Consider the following 25,688-nt stretch of genomic DNA (forward strand, 5'->3'; position numbering starts at 1 on the left):
AAAAAAAAAAAAAAAAGAGTAAGCAAGACCAGTTAGGTGATGAAGAGATGGCTATGGTTAAAGGCACTGGCTGCTCTTCCAGAGGACCTGGGTTCAATTCCTAGTGCCCACATGTCAGCTCACAGGAAATCTAGCACCCTCACACCAATGCATACTAAAAAAAGGAAAACTAGCCAGTCTTCATAAGCAAACAGCAGGAGACACTGCCAACCATGAGAGACCAGATCAAATACACCAGAGTTTGAGGACTAAAACCTTAGTACTGTAAAAGCAGTTAGCATCAAAAAAAACTTTCATCAAATCTTAGAAATCTGAGTTCTAGTGCCTGGGGATGGTATGCTTGGCCCCCAAACTTGAGGATGAATTCCGATTCCCAGGACCAAATGAAACGCCAGGTGCACTGATGCATGACTGTAATCCCAACCCTGGGGAGATGGTGCAGGAGGGTCCCCAAGGAGCCTCAAAGTTAACTGAGCAAAGACACCTGACACTGACACTGGCCTCTGTAACATGCACGCACGTGCATGCACACGCACACATACCTCTTTACTGACAAACTTAATGGAGATTTCTCAAAAGACTGAGTTGTTTCTTCAATGCAGCTTTCTCTTCTCCTGCCTGAAGTACATTTCTTGGCTCTAATGCTAGAAGAGTCACGTAAGACTCTCCCTAATGCCAATTAAGTGAAAGGCCTTGTATGATTCTAAGTCTGGACAATACCCACAAACTACTCAAATAATAGGACAGTACTTAATCTGCTGTGTAATTTGCATAATGCCAGATTTACTGTGCTTTTTGTTTACTGATTTCCTCTCCTTTTCCATTAGATAATGTTGGTTTTGTGAATCTGTAAAAGAACGCAATCCAGCTTCGCTGTGGATCTTAAGAACCACTGAACCCTTTCTTCTTCCAAGTCAGGTTAGGAGTCCTGAATTACTAGAATTTGTCAAAGGAGTTGTTTTGCAGCTTTCCAGAAGAGCTGGAAGCCACTTCTCTGAATTGCTCGACAGCCCGGACTTTGACTCCCCTCCTTTTTTATTGTATATTTATCTATTTGTTTGGGACTGGAGGCATGAAGTGGTACATGTGTTGAAAGTAGAAGACAACTTTTGAAGGGTTGGTTATCTATCTCCTGCTATGTGGGTTCTGGGAACAGAACTGAGGCCATCAGCCTTAGAGGCAAATTCTCTTATCTTCTGACCCACCTCAATGGCCTTTAAATGTTCGTTATCTTGTGTACTAGTTGGTTTTATGTCAACTAGACACAATCGTCATCAGAGGGAAAGAAGCCTGTTGCGGAAATGCCTCCATGAGAACTAGCTGTGAGGCATTCATTAGTGAGGGAAGGCCCAGCTAATGGTGAGTGGTGCCATCCCTGGGCAGGCAGACCTGGGTCCTATTGCTTCTTGGGAAGCAAGCCAGTAAGCAGCACTCCTCCATGGCCTCTGCATAAGTTCCTGCCTCCAGCTTCCAGCCCTGCTTGAGTTCCTGTCCTGAATTCCTTCGATGATGAACAGCAATGTGGAACTGAAAGCTAAATAAACCCTTTCCTCCCCATTAGTCATGGTGTTTTGTTAGAGCCATAGAAACCCTATGACATCCTGTGTATGTGTAAACATGAGTGTACACTTGTCATGGTGCACCTGTGGAAGCTAAATGACAAGTTTGTGGAGTCAGCTATCTCTCATGTTTTTCATGGGTTCTGGGAATTGAACTCATGTTGCCTAGTGGGCATTGTGTCTTCACCAACTGAGCCATCTCATCAGCCCTCCTTTCTGTAGAAATGTTAAGTAATGCATTCATAGGAAACCAAGATGCAGACAGGATTCCTCTATTTCTAACCCAAATGTTTAATTTCCAGCGTGAGTCAATGAGTGTAATGTACAGGTGTAATTTGAGTGTCTTTTACAGAGCTCTGCTGTAAAAGCTCTGACGCCTTGCCACCATCAGCCATAGTAATCACTTCCTTTATCTTCAGCTCTTGGACTGTCGCAGGATGTAGCAGGTGCAACTTTCATGGCAGCTGGTAGCTCCGCCCCTGAACTCGTGACTGCCTTCTTGGGTAAATACTGTTCCTTTGACTTGCTGCTTATTTGGTATGGTTTTAGTTTCAAGTCAGCTTTAACTTAGCTACTACTCTCTTGCTCCCAGGTGTATTTATCACAAAGGGAGATATTGGTATCAGCACCATACTAGGATCTGCAATTTATAATCTCCTCGGCATCTGTGCTGCCTGTGGCCTCCTGTCCAACATGGTAAGAAAACTATTCAATAAGATGTATTTTCTTGACAAATTCTAAACCTGCCAGGGATGAACAATATGACACTGGAATTGCATTCAGTCAAATTTAATAACCACTAGAAAAACATTTACTCAATTGACATAATCCACAAGCATCTCTTAATGAAATTTATAAAAGTCAGTACAGGTTTATATACAATTTTACTTTAAAATTGTTTTTCTCTACATAATATGCAAACTTAACAATAGTTTACCACAAATATACGTGATTTCAGTATTATACTATACACTGTTCTTGAATGCCTTCCACTGTAATGCACACAGTAAATCAAACCACCATTTTCCAGGTTTCAACACTCTCCTGCTGGCCCCTCTTCCGAGACTGTGCAGTGTATGCAGTTAGTGTAGGAGCAGTTTTTGGCATAATATTTGACAACCGAATTTACTGGTAAGCTTTAAATAAGTGTCACTCTTACATAAAACATAATTACAGAATTTTTGAAGTCTGATGGCTTAGTAGTATAGTCTCTCAAAACCTTCACTTCACTTCAACAGCTATTCCAGTCTCAGCTGACTCCTTCAAAACTGCTGGTGGCTGCTTTTCTCTCTTGTCCTAGTCACTGAAGACAGCCATTCTTCCTTTTCCTTGGTCTCCATGTTCACATCTTCCCCGGCTGCTGTTGCTTACCTGGCCTTGGTTAGAAAGAAAGGGTCATAGTAATAAAAGTCTGGAGACCAGCAGAAGCCCTTGCACTCCTGCAGTTCCTCCCATCCTCCTAGAAGAGAAGGATGGGAAGAACTGCTGCCTTCTTTAACAACCCAGAATTCTATGTCACCATCAAAAAGGCTTGCTGCTTTTCCATAATCTCTGTACCTAACAGGTCCAAGAAAAATTGAAAAGGCAGCTAATTTGGTGGAAAGACATAAACTTGCCAAACAGGCACATGCAGTGGCTCTGCCAGTGTTTCCCAACCATCCTACTGCTGTGAGCCCCTAATACAGTTCCTCAGGTTGTGGTGACCCACAACCATTATTTTCATTGCTATTTCTTAACTGTAATGTTGCTGCTGTTATGATCACTGTGTAAGTTATCTGATATGCAGATGGTCTTAAGTGACCCCTGTCATGGGGCCATTCAAGCCCCAAAGGGCTGTGAGAACAATTGTTCTAGGTGTTCTATGCTGGATACCATAAAAAAGTGATATAAAACATATGGCCACCACATGTGTGTGTGTCCACAGAATCCAAACAGGGAGAAAGCAAGATAAACGTCAGGTTGCTAGTATAGCAAAAACACTGGAATTCAGCTGTCATTTGTAAATGACAGGAACCAGGAACTCTTTTTCTCTCTCTTTTTTTTTTTTTTTTTTTTTTAGTTGAAGCAGAGAAGTGATTCTCTGCTATGAAATAAAATAACAATATTAATGTGATAAAAATTAGTTAATACGCAGTAAAATGGGAAACCAAAGCATAGACAATTCTTGGTGCTGTATGCCAGAATTTCATTTTTGAGAATATTCTTTATTTCTTATGAATATAAACCCAATTAAGCTACAATCAATTCATCAAAAAAGGGACCAAGCATAGTAGTACAGATATAAAACCCCCAAAACTCAAGTAGAAGAGGTAGGAGGATGATAATCTGAGTGTCTGAGGCCAATCAAGGGTGCAGTGTTCAAGGCCAGTCTGGGCTTTTACAGTGAGACCTCAAAGCCAACAACACCCCACCACCTCCGGCTTCCTTCTGAATCTCTGTAAAGCAAACTGCAAAGCTCCAGCAAAAACCTAACACAGTCTAAGTATTCCACACCATGTTTCTGTATCAGAAAATCTAAGAGACAGTATTTTATTTTCTAATTATTAAATATTTGAGGAATGTACTATGCTAAATAAATGAATTGAAAAAGATCTATTAATTAGTTTTAACTCTCCAACTATTTTTGTGCCTATTACTTGAAAGGAATCTATAAAGTCAGACAATGGATTTTATATTACTTTTTTTTTTTTTCAAGACAGGGTTTCTCTGTGTAGTCCTGGCTGTCCTCGAACTCAGAAATTCACCTGCCTCTGCCTCCCGAGTGCTGGGATTAAAGGCATGCGCCACCACACCCGGCTTATATTACTTTTTAAAGAGGCAGGTTTTTTAATCAATGAGTTTGTAACCATACTATAACCAAAACTGGGTAAATAAAAGCATTTAGGAGTAGTTCCTTGAATTTTCCACTGCTGCTTTTGTTAGAGAATATTGTTTAAAATGACTCTGGATAACTACACAGCCCTTCCCTCCACATCTAGGTATGAAGGAGCAGTGCTGCTACTGATATACGGGCTCTATGTTCTGCTGCTGTGTTTTGACACCACGATCAGCCAGCATGTCATGAAAACATGCAGTCCCTGTTGTCCCTGCCTTGCCAAAGCTATGGAGGAGAGAAGTGAACAGCAGACACTGTTGGGGTGGGAGGATGAGAGCCAGCTCTTCATTCGCCGCCAGTCAAGGACAGACAGTGGAATATTTCAGGAAGATTCCGGTTACTCCCAACTTTCTCTAAGCTTACATGGGCTTAGTCAGGTTTCTGAAGGTAACAACTACACCCTGCCATCTAACACTCTAAAAGACCTGAGTTCTCACTGAGTTCGTAATTAGTACATGGTTACACAACACACTGTGGAGCCAGAGATGATGAACTGCAAGTAAGTCCTGGCCTTTAAGGAACTCCCAATAAATATTTTTTTGTAAATCAGCTAAAAGTGTGGGGGAAGGGAGAACACACAGACATGGAGGCCAGAGTCAGTCATGGATGCTAGCCCTCAATTCTTTGAGACTTCACATCATTTTTTGAGAACACGGTCATTCAATGAACCTGTAGCTCACTGATTAGGCTAGACTAGCTGGCCGGTGAACTCTAGGGATCTGTCTGTCTCTGACTTCCATAGCACTGAGATTATACATGTGGGCTGCCATGCTTTTTTATGTGGTGTTGGGAATCTGATCTCAGACTCTCATGCCTGTGCACCAAGCACTTTACCCACTTGAGCCATTTCCCAGACTCAGAATGAAATCAGCTAGAATTTCAAAGTGTGAACACCATAAGCAAACATAAACTGCTAATACCATGGTTCATACAGGCAGACTGAATAAACTTTGATGACACTCAGATGGGAGATGCACATGGAGAAAGGAGCATTTGACTTGGGTTGGGCCCCATGGGATAAGAAAGGCTTTAACTCAATAATCTGATAGTGTGTGTAGACACTTTTATTGCATACATGATGCAGGGGTATAAGTATTCTCTGGACTGAGGCCTGGGAACACTAGCAAAGGCCTGCTCACATGCAAGTGAAGCAAGCAGCAGAGGAGCAGACTGACAGGAAGGAAGTGCAGGAGAGTCGTGCAATACCCTACGGAGCAGGCAACATTCCTAAGAGAAAGTCAGAGCTGCATGTTAGGTTCTTTCCTCTCACCCAATGTTCACAGAAGACCGAACTAAGATGAAAGGACATGGACAAAACAGAAAAGGCAGTGGGGACGAATTATGAGACACAGTAGAAGCAGCATCACCAAACTATGGCAGCAGCAGGACCATGCCGAGCCAGAAAGGGAGCAGAGACAACGCTGGAGCTTGGATTTTCACTAAGAAAGAAAGAACATCTTTGTAACAACTGTCAATAAAAGGAAAGGGGATGATTCAGGGGAACAGAATGGGGGAAAAAAAGCAGGTGTAACTTAAACATGCTGTGTGAAGCAGCACATGAGCTTGGTATGCTTGATATAGCAATAGCATTCCAGACTAGAAAAGCTTTTATAAAAGTGGTTCCAATTTCAGTTAGGTAACTGAGAAGGATGCTTCTATTTTTTTAAAAAAGTTTTATTTATTCATTATTTTATGTATGTGAGTACACTTTTAGCTGTACAGATGGTTGTGAGCCTTCATGTGGTTGTTGGGAATTGAATTTTTAGGACCTCTTCTTGCTCCGGTCAACTCCACTCGCTCAGTCCCTGGTCGCTCCTGCCCAAACATTTATTTATTATTATACATAAGTATATTGTAGCTGACTTCAGACACACCAGAAGAGGCGTCAGATCTCATTACAGATGGTTGTGAGCCACCATGTGGTTGCTGGGATTTGAACTCAGGACGTTTGGAAGAGCAGTCAGTGCTCTTACCCACTGAGCTATCTCCCCAGCCCGGAAGCTTCTAATTTATTACTTTAAAAATTTGACACGAGACATTTATTTTTACAAAGCATACTTTGTAGTCTTTAAGACTGAGGAGATTTAAAACAACAAAAACTCCAAAGAAGTAGTCAAAAATGTTCATGTTAAAATCTGTGTCTAAATTAATGGTGAACTGTCTGAGTCTTGGTGAGCTTTTATGAGTTATAATATTTGTGATTTGATCCAATCTTCACATACTTAACATATTCACTAGTGTACAGCCTAGTCCCACTTTTATCCAATCTACTCACCATTCTAGAGCACACCCTGGAACTATACCAAGGATGCTAGGCCCAACCTTCGCTAGATTCCTTCTAGCAACTGGGAAGCCTGCATTTAGTAAACGATGCGGCACAGTGAGAGTTAGAGGGAACGCTCCCTAAGCATGCATCAATGTACAACAAAGCATAAGCTGCATCCGTTTTGGAAAAGGGATGAGGAGTGAAATAGCTGGGAGAGAAAGCATCACGTCTCTAATGAACCCATAATACAGTAAAGCAAGCAAGTCCTACTTTCAACTCCGTGAACACTGTCACCAGCACACTCAGCAAACAGTTCAAGATATTTGATTCGAGCAGTCGGTTAAGGGATGTGGAGCACAGCTTATACTGTCTGCCTAGTTTTAGTTACATTTCTTCTGACCAGCAGTAACAGTAATGAGTATTCCAATGTTCTAGACCAGTGCTTCTCAATTTTCCTAATGCTGAGACAATTTGATACAGTCCCTCTTATTGTGGTAACTTTCACCCATAAAATTATTTTCATTGACACTACATAGAACTGTAATTTTGCTGTTATAAATTGTAATGTAAGTATCTGAGACTTCTCATGGTCTTAGGTGGCCCTTGTAAAATGGTTGTTCAACACCAAAGGGGTCAAGACCCACAGGTTGAGACTACTGTTCTAGACCGTCTTTAAAAAACTGCATACAGTAACATTTCAAAACAGCCTTCTCAATGGGCCTTTCTAACATAATTGTACATTTGAGAAAACTCAAAATGTTTAACTTTCCCACCACAGATCCACCAAGTGTTTTCAGCATGCCAGAAGCAGACTTAAGAAGAATTTTTTGGGTTCTCTCTCTTCCTATTATTACATTACTTGCTCTGACAACCCCAGACTGCAGGAGAAAGTTTTGGAAAAATTACTTTGTGATAACCTTTTTCATGTCTGCACTATGGATATCTGCATTCACATACATCCTAGTTTGGATGGTCACAGTAACAGGTATGGAATTTAAGTATAATAGCACAAGAAAATTATTCCATGTAAGAACAAATTGGAAGTATTCATTTAAAGTAATCTTGGGAGCATACATTTTTTTTTCAGCAAGACTAAAAACTATTTACAAAATATGAAAGCTTTAATATCAAAACCAACAAGCTCATTCATGTTTTTGTGAGTTACATATCAAAAGCATTTCCTATATATGCTATGACACAGTCAGGGGCATAATTCATAGGATATGTTTATAATTACACAGATTTCATGAGAATTCTTCATAAAAGTGAATTCTAATCCATAGTAGAAAGTAGAGAAAGAAATTGACTGGGGTCAACAGAAAGCAGTAGGTGCTTTCTGTTTGAGTAGATGGTATTTTCTTTTGCTTTAAATATGTATCACAAATACAATGCAAATGACTAAATGAGAATCAAAGTTTTGGTTTTAGGTTTCTAGCATCTTCCAGAGTACATTTTATCACTTAGTTGTAATATACCCCTTAGAAATGAATACTCTTTCCTCCATGCCTAAATCATGCAACCAGATTGTATCAGTGAAGCGTCACTGACCACAGCTGGGCCCAGACATCTACTAACATGTACACACTGCTGTCCTCACACTGCTGGGACTAAAGAATTACAACACAAATTCAAACACTGTAGAGTTGGAATTACTACCTGGAGCCCTCTCCAAACTGGCTGGTCTGACTTCTCCCAGATAACCAACTTTATTGTAACTGTATGCTAACAAACAAACAAAAACAAAATAGTTTTCTTTTTCATGAAGAAGAATGTCTAGGTAGCTTGCATATTTGCCGTATCCAATTTTTCCCAATAAGAACATATTTGACATTAGGCAAATTGGAAGAGAAGGATCAAATACAAGATCTCAGATAAGTCCCTAAGATGACAAACAGCTCTGTCCTCACTATGAACTATGGTTTTCATTACAACTATAAGAGAGCAGTTTCATGTCCCGATCCTTTTTAAGTGCCCTCTGGTTTTATTTCTCAGAATGAATCTATTTCTGCTATCAATTTGACACAAATATTAAGAAAACGGTGCCATATGTTAGACTCAGGCAGGAAAGAACAAGGTCTTGTCTACCTCAAATATCTATGTACTTCCTTAAAACAAACGGGGAAAAACCCAGCAAACCAAGTAGCATTTCGCATTTTAACATTTTAGCAATCGATAGCTGTAAGGCGTTTAATTCTTAAGTACTCTAAGTAATGTCTAGAAAAGAGAAAATGCAACAGACCAAAGCGGCAGTGGTGACACCCACCACTTCCTCTGGATGCCAAACAAAAGGCTTTTCCTGCTACAACTTTGGCTGCTTGGTATCTTCAGATATCTGACATTAAGAAGATGTGCTAATCTGGTTACCCCAACTATCAACCTGTTTCAAATACTTTGCCATCTAAAAACCACATAAGCATATAGTGGTTCAAATACCTAAACATACCTAAATATTTTTCCTGACTAGACAAGTATTCAAGGTGCCTTCAGAAAATGGTTTATCTAAGATTTGAGATTTCTAATCTGCAGTCTCTGTGCCTGTTCCAGGGGAAACACTAGGGATCCCAGACACAGTGATGGGCCTTACTTTGCTGGCAGCAGGGACAAGCATACCAGATACAGTCGCAAGTGTGTTAGTTGCAAGAAGAGGTAAGACTAGAATTCTTTTACCATAAAGCAAGTCAAGGTAAATGAAATAATACTTCCTCGGTAACATACGTTAAAGAAAAAAGAAGTGACTCAGGGGAAGCATTTAGTTTTTAATAGGCTAATTCCACCAACCTAATCCCCACCAGACCATTTACCTGAAATGTGAATTAGATGGTAATTTACTGTCAAATGAGAATAAAAAGCAACAAGTGAGCTGCATACCTTATTAAAAATGGTTTAATAAATAAAGACAATTATTAAATAAATGTTAAGACTTTAAAATACTAACCCAAGGAAACACAAATTCAATAAGACTCTTGCTCTAACAATAACAGTTTTCTAAAACTAACCAACAAAAAGTATCCAGTGTTTTTCTTATGAAGATTATTAATAAAATATAGTATTGATGTGCACATTTTAACAACATGCTATTCTTCTGCAGGTAAAGGAGACATGGCTATATCTAACATCGTGGGATCCAATGTGTTTGATATGCTATGCCTAGGTCTTCCCTGGTTTATTAAGACTGCATTTACGAATGCATCTGCTCCTATAGAAGTGAATAGCAGGGGACTCACATATATAACAATCTCTCTCAACATTTCAATTTTATTTCTGTTCTTAGCAGTTCATTTTAATGGCTGGAAACTAGACCGAAAGTTGGGGGTGGTCTGCCTAGTGTTATACCTAGGACTTGCTACTTTATCAGTTCTATATGAAATTGGAATTATTGGAAATAATAGAATAAGGGGTTGTGGAGTTTGATATTTTTTAATAGTGTTATGTGGGAAAGATGGACTGGTAGAGGGGCAAAAAGAAGAAAATTCATGTCTTCATTTAGGTCAAATAAAAAGCATCTTCAACTTGAGAGTCTAACACTTAATTACTATTCTTTATAAGCAAAGAAAAGTAATTTAAACCAAACCAAAATCACATCCGAATTTGTCTGAGCCCTTTCTTTCCTTTAACTTACATACAAAGCAGAGATTTTAAAAGAAAAAAAATAGTATCTGTTAGCTTACAATAAGGTTGGGGAAACTGGAACAGACAAACTCTACTACTGAAAATAACAAAATGGCTTATTTCATTAAAAATGGTATGTCCATCCACTGAAACTGAATGATCAAACGTGCTGTCTTTAGAAACTCAAACTTGACAAAAATTAAAAAAAAAAAAAAAAAAAAAAAAAATCACAGTACATTTTCCACACTATCCTGTTAAGAGCTGGTGGGAGTTGTAAAAGTTCATTTTTACAACATTTGTAAGCATACAACATTACTAAAAATGACTTTTACTAGGAGAGTCATAAACAGATGAGGGAAGGTTCCAACCATGCTTGAAATTACGCATTGCGGTCCAAGCGCACATCGATTTCCCTGCCGCTGATCTTGATGCCATTCATGATCCTGCAGGCCTTTTCCGCTGACTCTGCGGATTCAAACCTGACTGTCCCACAGCCTTTTGACTTGCCATTCTCCATCTTTATCTCTGCAAACATTACATGACCTGGGAAAGGAGAGTCACACAATTACGAGCCCATTTAAATGGGTTCCATTTCACTAGACAAGTCTTTTCAACTCTCCACAGCAATGCAGAGAGATCACAGGTAATTTGGTTAAACACATTAATTTAATACTATAAAATGCATGAGAGCATTATCATTTTACAGTCTGAATACAATTCCTACATAATGACTACATATACATACATATTAGCTTACATGAAACTGGAACTGGACATGGAGTTTGGTTTTAAGCCCCCAATTTCTGAAGTAGATGTTATAGCAAAAAGGCTAGCTAGCATGAATGCCAAACAACTCATCATGGCCCCTGACGACATTACACCTTTAATGAAAATGATACAGTAGCTCACTGTCCAGTCTCCTGAATCTTTCTCCCTTCTGTTTTTATCTTCTCTTTGCACCTCACAAGAGCAACTATCTATAAATATAGTTTCAGTCAGTTCATAAAAGGGCCCACCAATTTGATTTTTCAAATACTGTGACAATTTAGATTCAAAATTTTAAGGATGGCATCAAATAAGGAAACGGTTATAAAACGACAGCAGATTTAAAACAGTAACGATAAAAACAATGCTGTTAAAGGGACATCTCAGAGAAACTAGTAGTCTTAAACAAGAGCGCTGCTGAGAATAAACAGGAGGGAGTGAGTAGTAATCACATGTAAGCAGTCAGACTCCAGCTCAGGCCAACTGAGACACACGCAGGCAGATGGCTGGAACCTGGGATAACCCCCATGCTGGTGCACCTATCATCAAATCATGCTAGCCTTTGACTATCACAGAAGCTAGATTTCTGTGCTAATTTTACTATGTAACCCAAACCAGACAGACACACACATTTAGTTTTACAAAGGAACAAAAAGGGAAGAAAAACAAAAGTAAAAGGGGAGGGTCTGTCAAGAAGTGAAGCCCTTTCCAGATGAAAAAAATTAACATTCCTCTTAATGACCAAGCAAGGGTATTTCCCTTTCAAGGGCTTGAGCTGAATGACCTCATTTATAACACCCGAGGCTGCTTTTCTAAGCCACTTTCTATGACATTACTTCTCAAAGCCAACTGATAATCAATCCTTCACCTTCTGAACACATTAATACGTAAAGACAATGTCACGCTGATTCAAAACCACAACTTGTAAAGCAAAATAGAAACTTGTTAAGTATGTCCCTAAGAGTTTTAAAACAGACTAATCCCAGAAAAATAAAGAATGATTAAAGTAGATTGAAATAATATTTACTCCACAACTAGTAACATAGAAAAGAAAATACATAAAAAAAATAATCTATTTTCTAGTTGGTGTTGTGGGGTGGGGTGGGGTGGGGGAGTCACAGAATGATATCGGGACATATATGCTAGAAGAGACAGTAATACTTGTCTCGGTCAGGGTTACTACTGCTATGATAAAACATACGACCAAAAGCAAGTTGGAAAGAAAAAGGTTTTCAGTTTACTCTTCCAAATCACAGTTCATCAGCAAAGAAAGTCAGGACAGGAACTCAAGCAGAGCAGGGCCCTGGAGGCAGGAGCTGATGCAGAGGCCGTGGAGGAGCGCTGGCTTACTCCTCATGGTTTGCTCAACCTGCTTTCTCATAGAACCAGAACCAGCAGCTCAGGAATGACACCACCCACAGTGGACACATCAATCACTAGTTAAGAAGATGCCCAACAGGGTTGCCTAGTGCTGGATCTTATGCAGGAATTTTTCAACTGAGGCTCCCCCTTCTCAAGGTGACTCTAGCTTGTCAAGCTGACATAAAATGAACCCGTAGAGTGGCAGACAATGCAATATCCAAAATCCTCCAGCATGTAAGGAGCCGGTTCTCAGAAAGGAACATCTCCATTAATGTGGGCTTACAGAGATATCCAAGGACTGTGAATTGTACAAGCTCTGAAGCTGGAGTTTCTTCTCTATTCTTTACCTAAAAATTTAGGTTTTTCTAAGTTTCACAGCATAGGGTTCTAAGCAACTACGGGGTTTATGTGAGTAAGTAACCTGAAAACGCATTACCTTCTCTTAAGTAAACCATCTTTTAATCTTTCAGACGGGACTCTCTTTCCATCTTCCAACTAAATTGTCCCTTTTGGTTAAGGGAATGGAATGATCACTCAGGTATAAAGACTCCTAACCTCACGATGATCTCATGGTTAAGACTCAAAAGTGACTTCTCACTTTGGATACTTACATGATACAGATCAGCCTATAGACACGTTTTCATGGTCAGACCTCAAGACAGCCAAGTAAACCAGATACACAAAGAATCCTAAGTCAATGGCTGGCTTGGTCCTTTCTCAGACTTAGGGGCAGAGCCCAGGCCTTCACATATCAGGCAAGGGTGTTAATGCTGAGCCACATCACATCCTCAACTTTTGGTTTGTTTAAATTTATTTTTCATCTTTTTTTAAGGTAGAATGTCACCAATTTGCCCAGGGTGACCTGTAATTTACTGTATAACCCAAAGAGTCCTCCCACCTCAGCCATTCTGAGCACTCAAGACTACAGGCACTCACTACACTAAGGTAAACTCCACATTTCCCAACCATATGAAAACAAAAATAAACATATTTTCTTTCTAAAATAAAGAATTTATGAGGGAAATTTTCAAATAATTAAAATCAATCTGCCTAACATTTTACATGCTGAGGGTGACTTCAAATGGCCTACTGCCTTGCAGGATTACAAAGAAATGAAAACAAGACTGACATTCCAGTAACTGTATAAGACTAAGCTCTGCTGTAAAAGGAGAACCACAAATTAGACACACTGCTGTCACACAGAGCAAGCGTGATTACTCAACACACGAAAAAAGAACCCTTTCTAATTTATTAAGTCCAGGTTATCACTTTCTGAAATGGTATATATTTGAGGATATACTCACCACAACTAAAAATAAGTTAAACTATTACATTTACAAATAAATAATAAATTTCCTGCCTGAATAAAACTATGACATTACTACCCAGAGTTCAATGTTGCCTTCTGGGGGCTTATGATAATCTAGAACTTGGAAACAGAAATTTTCTCGATTACTCTTCATCTTTAAGGGGATTTGAAAGCATCTTCTCTGAACTATAAGGCTTGGTAAGACTGTGACTGCTCTACCAAGGACAGTTCACTACATGCATTCTATCAGCAAGTAAGTTACTACTTCCTGGCAGATACAGTGTCTAGAGTACCACTAGATTCTTCCTCAGCAAGAATATTTACTTAGCTTGCTTGGACCCAGGAAAACAAAACAGCAAATAAATCAAACAAAAACACCTGCCTCTATGACTAAAGAGGTCCTTATTTGCTTGTGTCAGGTTAAAACAATACTATACTGAAACAGAAAAACTCTAGGATTCATACATAATGTGATATGGCAAGAAAACAGTTGGTTCATTTCAAACATGTCAGATAAATGCTATGGCAATAATAAAGATTTAACTCTGCATTACTATAATTTACTTTCTTTGCCATCAATGTTAATTTAGAGCTTAAAAATGGGATGATATGGAGTTATAGAAATACAGTACTAAGTATAAAATTGAATAGTAGCTTTATAACAGATTTCAAAGTAAAAAGAAAAAATTAATTTGACCTTTTAACTATCAGTGTATTGGCTGGTTTTGTATGTCAACTTGACCCAAGTTAAGAGTCCTCAGAGAGAAAGGAGCCTCAGTTGAGGAAATGCCTCCATGAGATGCAGCTGTAAGACGTTTTCTCAATTAGCGATCAACGGAGGAAGGCCCGGCCTATGGTAGGTGGTCCTGAGTTCTATAAGAATGCAGGCTGAGCCGGGCAGTGGTGGCACAAGCCTTTAATCCCAGCATTTGGGAGGCAGAGGCAGGCGGATTTCTGAGTTCAAGGCCAGCCTGGTCTACATAGTTATTTCCAGGACAGCCAAGGCTACACAAAAAAACCCTGTCTCAAACCGCCCCCCCCCCAAAAAAAAGAGAATGCAGGCTGAGCAACGCAACCAGTAAACAGTACCCCTCCATGACTTTTGCATCAGTTCCTGTCTCCAGAATCCTACTCCATTTAAGTTCCTTTCCTGACTTCCTCCAATAATAAACAGCTATGGAAGTGTAAGCCAATAAACCCTTTTCTCTCCTACTTGCATTTTGGTCATCTCATTACAGCAATAGAAACCGTAACTAAGACAGCTAATTCGAAGGGGGAAGAATAGAAGAAAAAAATGAGTCCATTATCATTTAGCCGCGACTTTTAAATACAGACTTGGATGTCTGCATAGTTGGATACCGTCTCTCCTCACAAAATGCCTTCCCATTAAGACCATCTGTCAATGCTACCTCAGCCCTAGCTTTGGCTATTATGTGTCACTCCTACTGACCTCAAAAGAGCATTGTTTAAAGGCTGCATGCACTTACACTCCCAACACCTTTCCAAACACCTGTCAATTCACTTGCTTTTGACAAGGTTTTTATTAGAACTGCCTCTTCCTAAAATTTTAAATTAATGTAAAATAAAAGTGCCATCAACAGAACAGCAAGACAGATTCATGGTGTAGCTTCTTTGAAAACTTCAGGATTTGATTTTGTTCACCTCCAAAGGTCTAGCAGACTGCTAAAAATGCAGTGATCACAGACTTAGAGAAAATAATAACTGAATGAAGATTTAATCAGAGTATTTGTGAACATATTATAACTCTTTTATATATACAGATAATAAAAGGTACTAGCTTTAAAAGGTTAAGAATTACCCTAAAAAGCCTCAATTTGGGGTGAAAGAAAATTAGTAAATTATTATAATAAACGCTAAAATAAATGCAGGTATAAAAAAACCTAACCCTGTAGATAATATTATTCCTGAGAGCAATCCACGAAGGTTTTTATTTCCTTCCTTTTTTCTTTTAAGTACTTGGAACTGAACCTAGAGACTCATGAATGATAGGCAAGCACCCTACCACTGAGCAACACCATCTCTCCGGTTTTGCTATTTGTGTGTTTTTTAATTACTCTGCATAACTTCTTTTGGTTTGATCTTTTATTTTTATTGAAAATAGATTCTTCTCTAATACAATCCATCCTAACTACAGTCCATCCTAACTACATACATTACATACATACAATCCATCCTAACTACAGTCCCCCCTCTCCAATCCTCCCTGCACGCCCCAGCTCCCTGCTCCTGCAGGTCTACTCCCCCTTCATTTCCTTGTCAGAAAGAGTAGTCCTCCCAGACATCTCTGGGAGCCAAAAGGGACAAAACAAGATACAGTAAGTAAGGCAAGGCAACTCAAAAGGAGGAAGATTCCCCAAAGCAGGGGAAAGAGCCAGGGACACAAATGCTCCCACTGTTAGGAATCCCACAAAACACCAAACTAATAGCCATAACCTGCTGCAGAGCACAGAGACCCCAGGACTGCTGTTCACTTCTGTAGCCCATGTGAGCCTTGCTAGTGGACTCAGTGGGCCATGTTTTCCCAGTGTCCTCCATCTTCTCTCGACTTATTTTTATGTTGAGACAGACTTACTAAATTGTCCAAGCTGGCTGTGAATTGACTCTGTGGTCCAGGCAGTCCTTGAACTTGGGGTATCCTGCCTCAGTCTCTCAAGTAGTTAGAATTACAGGCTGGACTACCAGCCTCAGCTAGGAAAGTTATTATTATTGTAGAAGAACACTCAAGTTATCTGTTATTTTATGCCTTTAAAAATATTCAAGATGTGAGGGATGGTGGTGCACAGCTTTAATCTCAGCACTAAGAAGGGAGGCAGGCAGTCCTTCCCTCTGAACCCTAAGAGGCCAAGTGTACTACTGTCAGCTGCCTCTCAGCAAGCATAATGTGCTGTCTGTGCACCTTCCTACTGTGATTCTAGGCTGGATTCTATGGAATGGAAGGAAAATTGTTGCTCAGTGCTAACCACACAATTCCCCTATTTTAATTCTCTCCCTCCCCCCCCCCTTCAAACACATATTCACGGGGGGGGGGAGCTTTACCAGTTAAGATACTTAAAAGGTGTGTATGGTACAGAAAAGGCTGTATTTGAAATGAATAAACCAGTCGATATACAAACCTAAGTTAACATAAAGGTCTGCAGCTAGTCTCATGATAGTGAAGAAGAGTTTCCAAAGGACTGTCAGAGCCACCGAAATGTACCTGTGTCTCACAGAGTCCTATGCTACAGGCTTAAGGTTTCTACGATGTGCGAACAATAAGTATACAGAATGGATCTCCCATCAACTCTGCATCAGCAAGGCAGTAAATATGCCATTTATTTACTTTTGTTTCTCGTGGAAAAAAAAAAAACCTTTAAATGCAAAACCATCAACTTCTTTAAAATCTAGTAATAAAAAAGATTGTTTTATAACAAGTGATGACAGCCTTCCCCGTTGAGTGAGTTTGTACTAAGTAAGCCCTGTTGTTGTTTGTTCTAATATACCAGATAGCAAAACTATTACTCATCTGAGGTTGAATCAGACAAGACCATAACTAGGATAAGCCAAGATCTAAACATGGCATTTCAAAGTTTAAAAATCAAAATTTCCCCACAAGAAATATCAGCGTAATCTGCAGTTGCTGGTATACTTACCACATTGGCTGAATTTCTCTTTTAATTTCTGCCAAGTCAAGTCAAAAGGAAGCTAAAATGAAAAAAATTAGTAACACATGTTATATATCATATTTATATTTTCATATACATGAAAGTAATTAAATGATAAATTAATATTTTACATAGAGACAAAGATATAAACAGAATTTTAATTTTGCAATACATTTATGTGCTTACATTTCTAACAAATATCTGGTTGCCTTTGGAGCCTAATCTGTCTCTCATTCCGCTTCCCATGGGACCCGATAAAAACCCTCGGTCTACATCGATGCTCCTTTCCAGTATGGCTCCGATGCCTGGCCCCATCCTGTCGAAGCTGGAGCTCATGCGGTCCAGTCCCATGCCCATGCCTCCAGTCACAGTGCTCATGCCACTCATGCTGCCGCCTGCAATGCCAACAAGGGCAGGAGGAGTCGCGAGTTTCAAGTTTTAAAAACAAAACAAAAAAAGCAAAAGGAAAGACGAGAGAGGAAGGAGTAAAGAAAAATCAGTTCTGAAAATGGAGAAGAAAATTCATTTCTATAACAAACTTATTTTCATATAGAAAATAAAACAAGTAATAATTTTGGTATACATTTGGTTACTTAAGAAAACTTAATTTAGTCACTATAAGTACATGTGCTCTATAAACTAATATTCTGATAAGAAAACATCACATATTTAAGCCTTCCAATCATATTATAAACCATTCCACTTTCATATTATAATAGCTTTTAATTCTTATATTTTGCAATAGCAAATATAGTAACTGTTGAAAACCAAAGCACAGAGATACATACACTGTCACACTCCAGCACACAGGTCTCTCACCACACTCCCTACACATCATCCTTTCCTTCCTCACCTTTTACCTCAGTATGTGGAGCTCTGTTTCCCACAACCTCAATTTTTATATCGAATTCAACTTTCCATAGTCACATACAACTGATTAGCCTAGTCTCATTCTCATCCCCAATATTCCTACATGAATATTAAAAAGTACTAAGACTTGCCAGCTGGCTCTCTGCTACTGAGAGTAACTGGGGAGACAGAGCCGTAACCACTGAGATAAAAGGGAAGGTGCGGATAGTCCCGAGGGAAATGAAGGCTGCAGGATGGCAGGCAGAGCAGGAAATCAAAAGCACATGGAAAGCAAATGTATCCAGTAGACAGGATTTCAGAATGCACGCTAAGTAACTTGACTTTCTTTTTCCTAAAATTTCACCTCCCAAAGAAAGCCAGTAAGGTATGGAGATTTAACAGGGACAGCCAAGTCACCAAAATGCCCGCCACAAATTCAATCTAGCATATGTGCAGGCTTTCTGTGAGATTTACCACATGGGAGCTAATGGGGGTAGTGGGCATTCTCTAGAGCTGCAATACACCATGGTTTTGAAAGGTCTAGGAAGAGAGGAAAGCAAGCATCTCTTCATTCTTATTCCTCAACTTCAGGAAGTCCTTAAAGTTTGGTGTTCTGTCTCCATCTGCCAGAGGCATAAGGTGCACAGATGAAACAAACTAGGAGATACTGGGCAAAATAAAGCAGAATTGAGAGGGTGTTCAAGGAATAACAACTTATGACATGGGTGTGGAAAGACAGTTCATGGACTGGCTACTGAATATGCATTCTGGTGTTAGTTGAGAAATATCAAAACAAACAAACAAACAAATAAATAAGGAGTTGATTTTTCAAACACCAATCAATCTATGACTCAGTAGTTTCTCAAAATACAGTAAGACACATTAACACATAAAAGCAAACTATGACTGTACTACAATAACTACTCTTACAAACTCCTTGCAAGCACTCAAATACTACGCAGTAAATTCTATTAAAGTTTAAACCTACTTATTCCAGTTCCTACTGGACCCATGTTAGAAGCTCCTATTCTTCCTGCAAACCCTCCAATCATTGCACTGCCTAAACAAGGATGAAAAGATAATATACTAATTAATTTAAATAATGACACTTCAAAATGTCCAAGGTACTATACTCACAAATAACTAAACATAAAATTTTCTGGAAATACTTAAAATATTCACGATACTGTAAAAGAGAACCATGACACTCAAATCCCTAAAATGTTTTCTTCTAGTAAAGAACTATTTAAATTATAACTTTTAAAACACTTTTTTTTACACCAAAAAGAACAGTTAAGACTATTTCCTGCAAAAGGAAAAAAGTATACAACCAACCCTACCAAGTCTACCAAAGGAATCGCCAAAGCCTCGACTTAATCCAATATCACCACGTCCGAAATCTCGCTCCATGCTACTAGTCATTGCACCACGGTATAGCTCTGAAAAGATGTATAACAAATTAACCTTTCTTCAAGTACAGTACATCAATGCATGGAAACCATTGAGGAATATGGCTAAGCTACACTGAGGAGAAAAAAAATCAGAAGTTACCAATTCAAAATAGTGTGTGGCATACAACTTATTTCATACACTCACTACACAACCCACTACCCATCCCTCTTCCCCCTTCCTGGCATGTTTACAAGTGTTCTCTAGTGCCCACGTGCCTTCTGAAGACTTCTATAGCATCTATACCGGTGTGTGTGTGTGTGTGTGTGTGTGTGTGTGTGTGTGTGAGTGAAGTATCTCAATACTAAAGGAAAGCAAAGATAATATACCCCTGAGTACATTCACCTACCTCCCATTCGGCCAACTCCACCAAAGCCTGCCATGCTATTCATTGCTTCCAGACCACCAAACCCAACTCCTATGAAATAGAGAATAGTTATGAGACTTGACTATAGCTCTGCAGATGAGTGGTACATTCTGGAAATGTTAAGTCACCAGTAAGCGCTTCCTCCATTTCATGTTGAGCAGGTAGTTAACACAGCACCATCCTTTAAAGGTGTAGTAGGCTCAATGTTTGCCAACAGCCTTTAGAACATGAGCCAACAATAAACCATGACTGTTTTCTACAATTCTCAACAGTTTCTAGTTTCTTTAAAATGGCGGTGAGTACATGCAGAAACAAATACTTATACATACCTCCTCCAATTCTATTCACTCCTCCAAAACCCGGACCATCCATTCCCATACCTCAAATAAAATACATAGTATGGACTTTCAGTAAGTCTTATTTTGTGACTAACGAATGACATTATAACAAAGTAAATACCATTGGTTTAGTCACAACGGAACACTAGAGAAGCAGGTACAGGGTGTATATAGAAGGATGGTTTACAGAGCTATGTCATAGTGGCTAACCAGTCACCAATCTTCAAAACAGGCCTCTGAGCATCAGACAAGAAAAAAAGTTTACTGTTCACATACAACATCCAGTCAGAAGTAACCAGAACCAGTGTACACTCTTTCAAATACAATGATGTGACCATAGAAGATTTAGAGATTAAGACTACAAAGCAAAGATGCCTGTAAACACAGCAGCCTACAGGCTGGTCAAATCAATAACAAGTAGCTTGTGTTTAGATGGGAAGGGTATCATATTCTAAAACAAATAAGGGGTTTTGCCTGAGAATGAGAAAGATCTCCAACACTACCTTATCAACTGTAAAGTTTGTATCATCCCAACAAAAAGATTATGACACGTTTATCAGCCCATAAACTGGAATGCAATTCTCAAAGGACAATCTGGTAACCTTTGAAGGGTCAAGAGGTCAAAATAATTTCCATAACTCAATACTTCTGAATTACATGACTGCTTCCTCTCATGCTCTCATGTTGACAATGTGGAACTTTCCATAAACTACCTGATGCTTGTTATCATAGCAAACCCAAATGCAGACACAGCAGTACAGCTATTTACATTAACCCAAACACTATGCGATGCCAAGAACAGAATCACTCTCCTCAGTCTTATTAGAAATACTTTATTTTCTTAAAAATAATACTTAGGTTAATTACATGTTTCATATTTTATACATCAATTTTTAGAGTTAAGATTGGCATCAGAGTTAATCAGTACTTTTAAATGAATAAGTCAATTTTTACAATTTTAAGTTTTTTATAATACAGTAGACACTGGGAAACAGTCACATAATTAAAATGTTAGGGTTTTCAACAAACTTGAAAGAATGAAGTTTGCTGAAATTAAAAAGTTGGAAAAGAAAAAGTTGGAAAGCCAATTTCTAAAGATAATTAAGAGTCCAACTAGCAGGCAAATAGCCTCTTCAAAGCTACCTATCAAATGTAGTACATTTAAATTGCCCATGCTCTGTATGGCATGTTGCCACCTATTCCATAGACCCTCTACTCATTCCACCATGTAGAGGGCACCATGTGGAGACTTCATCTACTAAAGTCACGTCAGTATGCACATACTGAAGGGCTACCTTCCACATGCCTGGCCCCAGAGGCCATCCCAACCTCCATCTGCCCTCTTTTCATGTCAGCGACTCTCACAAGGTTTCTTTTCTTTTTCAGACAGAATTGACATCTTAAACATCTCTAAAACAGAGTTCTCTAAGCACTGAGACTAATGGATATAAGCTTTATTAAACCACAAAATAGATCACTTACACAGGTTTTAAGAAAAACTTACCACTTGGACCCAAATTTCCCATTACACCAGTTATGTTCAGCTGGCTGGCACTAATAGGCTGTCCACCTGGACCAAGTCCCATTCCAATGCCTCCAAGACCACCTAAATCACAAAGAACAGCATTACCAAGACTCACATAAAACTACCTGACGCTAACCTGTAAAACTAGCTGTATGCTTGCAATAGTATCCTAAAAGGTTGCAGACAGCAAGGGTTCTTATTTTCATTTAGAAAGCACCATACATAAAGACTATAATACCATTTATGAGTGAAAAACCATTTGTAAAGTAGGTTCAGCCTTCATCCACTTGAAGGTACTGAGAGACAACCTGACAAGAGGGGGTCTGAGGAAATGGCTCCATGAGTATAGAGAGGGCTTCCACTGTAAACATGAAAACCTGTCTTCACTTCCTGGAAAGCACTTTTTTTAAACCAGAATTGTGTTGAGCATGGTAGTCTTAGATCTGGTATGGTATCAGATCCCTAGGGCTCAGTGGCTAGCCAGTCTAGCTTATTCAGCAAGTTCCAGGCCATGAGAAACTCAGTCTAAAAACACTAAGTCTAACTCAGTCTAAAAAAAAAAAAAAAAAGTAGACACTGCCTGAAGAAAAACACCCAAGGCTCTCTTCTAGCCTCACTTCCACACCTACCATTCCAACCCCCTCTTCCCCTCTACACACACAAATGCATACACACCCAAAAAATGCATCCAAGAAAGTGTGAAACACATGTCACATGTTATGGAACTCTCTTCTCCAGGTATTGCCATCCTGATATTAGAGCAGTTGTGATCACCCACAGGAGACACTGCCAATATTGGGCCAACTAAGATTACTAAGTGTACTGACAAGAGATCACAAACAGTGATACCCTGGAGGAAATAACTGTTGGCTTGGGAAGTGAGAGGAGGGGTGACACATATGACTATTTCTTGGTGGTATCGCACCTGTAAGTTGCCCGTGATCCTGTAAATTACCATAATTAAATGCACCAATTCATCAAATAAGACTTGCGTGAATCATTTCACCCAAAGAAATGATTGGTGGGCACCCTCTCTGGATAAAGATACATTTCTCAGACATCCTCATGATGTCTGAGACACAGTACATACATACCTGAAAATGAGTACCTTGCTCAGTTTGTTGAACAACTAAAATACTAGTATTGCATTCAAAATAGTTCAAATAAAACTGAACAGTCAACAATTATTGAAAACTTAAGACTGAGCTTATTCAGCGGACACAGTTCTATGAGTGCAGAGTCAGCCAGAGCTACAGAACAAGACCAAAAAAACACTTTTAAAATTTGTTATAAGGGTCTGGAGAGATGGCTCACTGATTAAGAACACTTGCTACTCTTGCAGAGAACCTGAGTTCAGTTCTCAGAACCCAAATGGCAAATCACAAGTGTGTATAACTCAGGTATGTGAATCCAATGCCTTCTTCTGGCCCCAGACACTGCACAAAACTGATACAGGCAAATACCCATACACATAAAGTATCTTTGTAAAACCCACAACATTGAAAAATCTAATTCCTTGGCTTTATCATGACATTTATTTATTACATTTACAAAATAAGTGTTCTCATGTCAGGCAAATATGAGGAAAATTTTGAGACCTTACATTATCTGACCACCATTTACCCACCTATGTGATTAAATTTAGAGCTTATCTCAACTTTAAATTCAAGATTTTGTTTTCTGCTTGTCCTGTTTTTTAATATTCTGATGTTCTTTAAATAAGCAAATAAGTAAATAAATAACTGTAGAAAACTTAAGTTAAAACCTCTCCTAAGCAAATGTCCAAAGAACTTCAAATCCTTACACATCTATCTATATATCTATGTTCATTACTGCTTTATTACACCATGAAAAAAATAAATATAAAAAAGGAACCAAAAGATGGAGATAATAAAAACATGTTAAAAGGAAAATGTGATTTGGAGGGAAAAAAACCTGATGAACTAGAAAGTATAATATTAAATGTGGTGAGCCAACTCAGAAAGGACTCTGTGTGTTTCTCCCTCACCTGTAGACCCTCCCTACCCTACAACGTATGCGTGACTAAAGTAAACAAGTGTAGGGGAGGTCAAGCCCAAAAATGCAGAAAAGAGACCAAAGCTTTCTGTTACAATGCACTGGCCCAGTTATGGGAAAAAATGTAGCAATTAAAGCTTGGGGCTGAGTAAGAATTATATTCTGTAAGCTGTTTTTAAAACAGTGTACAGACATGGTAATTTTAAACTACAGATTAATATCAAGTAAATGTGTCGCTAGGCCTAACTGTGACCCAGACCTGACCATCTCCCATGCTCATAAATACAATCACCATTGTGTCAATTCTGATGTCACAGTAATTATAATCTCAAAGAACTATAAAAAAGAAAAGATAAAAATTAATATCAGAAGCATGGAAAATGAGAAATTTCCCACTTGTCAAGTTATAGTAAAATTTGAGTGAATCAGATGAAAGTAGTAAAAAATTTGATTCTATGGTAGCTTGTGACTTTATTATATCTCAAGATAAAAGAAAATATGAAAATACAAATCATTTTTAAAAATGTAAAGAACACCTAACAGGACATGTTTTTTAATTTCCTGTTTGAGAAAGTCACACATGTATACAAATAAATGGTGACTGAATTATTGCCCACTCCTTCCCCCAACCGCATCTCTGCCTCCCAAGTTCACACACTTCTTTGTTGCTTTACCTCCTAAGTCCACTTAGTATTGCATTTGCATGGATGCAGGACATCAATTGGAACACAGGCATTCCTGTTTTCTCTGTTTGTCTCTCTTCCTCAGCAACATTAGTTCTCAACTAAGGGTGGGACTGCATGCACTCCTTCGCCAATCTCATCCAGGCTGAGATTACGGCTGGCTTAACAGTGCAGGGCTTGAGCACTAAAATTTATTGTTAATAGAGGCAATACAGTTAGGATCCTCAACAAGGTGAGCCTGACCAGATTAACTGGGACCGGAGAAAGCTGCCTTATAAAGGGAGAAAAGGCAATACTCACATATGCCTGGCTGATAATTCTCCACTGCAAAAGCTCAGTCAGTAGTAACCTACACTCATACTGCAGCAAAACTGTCAACCAGGGACCAAAACTTTAAAATTAGCTCCATAAATAAGAGACAACCAAAAAAAGGGATAATTCAACAAAAAAGCTTATCTGAATTATGAATTAGCAACAACAGAAACCAGAAGACTAAACTATTTTCAAAGTGCTAAGATAAAGTAACTTGACCATAAATTGAACTCTCTAACAAATCAAACTACCTCAGAAGACACTTACAGAGCAGCCACAATTACAAGAATTTACTAACAATAAATCCTTGTTGAAAAAATAAAACAAAAGCTTAACAAATAGAAGCTGCAAAATAAAATGAATAGTAGCAGGTAACAGAGAAACATAATGTCCGACAAGTAACTCCCAGAGAGTGACAGTAGCATGGAGTTACCAGAAAAGGGTTAGAGTCAAGGAAGAGGATACAAAAATGAACTTTAAGCTTTATACATACATAATATCCAGGGTTACCACTAAAAACACACAGACAAGTATTACAAAGTACCAACGATGAAACCCAAAGTAAGAAAATGAAAATACATCCAAATGAACCAATAAATGTGAAGAAATTAATTCCTCAACTTCACATAAAAGATTGTCAAACCAGCCGGGCGTGGTGGCGCACGCCTTTAATCCCAGCACTCGGGAGGCAGAGGCAGGCGGATTTCTGAGTTCGAGGCCAGCCTGGTCTACAGAGTGAGTT

General features: G+C 38.9%; 2 protein-coding genes across 8 annotated transcripts in view; one reads left to right on the forward strand and one right to left on the reverse strand.

The window, feature by feature from the left end:
• Slc24a5 (solute carrier family 24 member 5) overlaps positions 1-10,127 on the forward strand; it is a 20,007-nt gene extending 9,880 nt beyond the window's left edge. Inside the window, exons 3-9 of the mRNA XM_021151966.2 lie at positions 1,979-2,062; positions 2,152-2,255; positions 2,590-2,690; positions 4,538-4,821; positions 7,479-7,685; positions 9,245-9,346; positions 9,789-10,127. Of these exons, the coding sequence (XP_021007625.1) occupies positions 1,979-2,062; positions 2,152-2,255; positions 2,590-2,690; positions 4,538-4,821; positions 7,479-7,685; positions 9,245-9,346; positions 9,789-10,111 (1,205 nt within the window). The 3' untranslated portion in view covers positions 10,112-10,127. The remainder of the gene's footprint in view (positions 1-1,978; positions 2,063-2,151; positions 2,256-2,589; positions 2,691-4,537; positions 4,822-7,478; positions 7,686-9,244; positions 9,347-9,788) is intronic.
• The window catches only part of Myef2 (myelin expression factor 2), a 42,941-nt gene continuing 19,575 nt past the window's right edge, over positions 2,323-25,688 (reverse strand). Inside the window, exons 10-17 of one of the 7 annotated variants that reach the window (XM_021151903.2) lie at positions 21,915-22,016; positions 20,402-20,452; positions 20,055-20,123; positions 19,597-19,695; positions 19,245-19,316; positions 17,594-17,802; positions 17,396-17,447; positions 2,323-2,935 (exon numbers count right to left, since the gene is read on the reverse strand). In XM_021151903.2, the coding sequence (XP_021007562.1) occupies positions 2,856-2,935; positions 17,396-17,447; positions 17,594-17,802; positions 19,245-19,316; positions 19,597-19,695; positions 20,055-20,123; positions 20,402-20,452; positions 21,915-22,016 (734 nt within the window). In that variant the 3' untranslated portion in view covers positions 2,323-2,855. Of the gene's footprint in view, positions 2,936-10,047; positions 10,853-17,395; positions 17,448-17,593; positions 17,803-19,244; positions 19,317-19,596; positions 19,696-20,054; positions 20,124-20,401; positions 20,453-21,914; positions 22,017-25,688 lie in introns of those variants that run through there. The other 6 variants (XM_021151946.2, XM_021151954.2, XM_021151894.2 and 3 more) reach the window with 6 other exon arrangements.

This window comes from Mus caroli, chromosome 2 (genome assembly GCF_900094665.2).
Source record: "Mus caroli chromosome 2, CAROLI_EIJ_v1.1, whole genome shotgun sequence".
In the NCBI taxonomy this organism is placed as follows: Eukaryota; Metazoa; Chordata; class Mammalia; order Rodentia; family Muridae; genus Mus; species Mus caroli.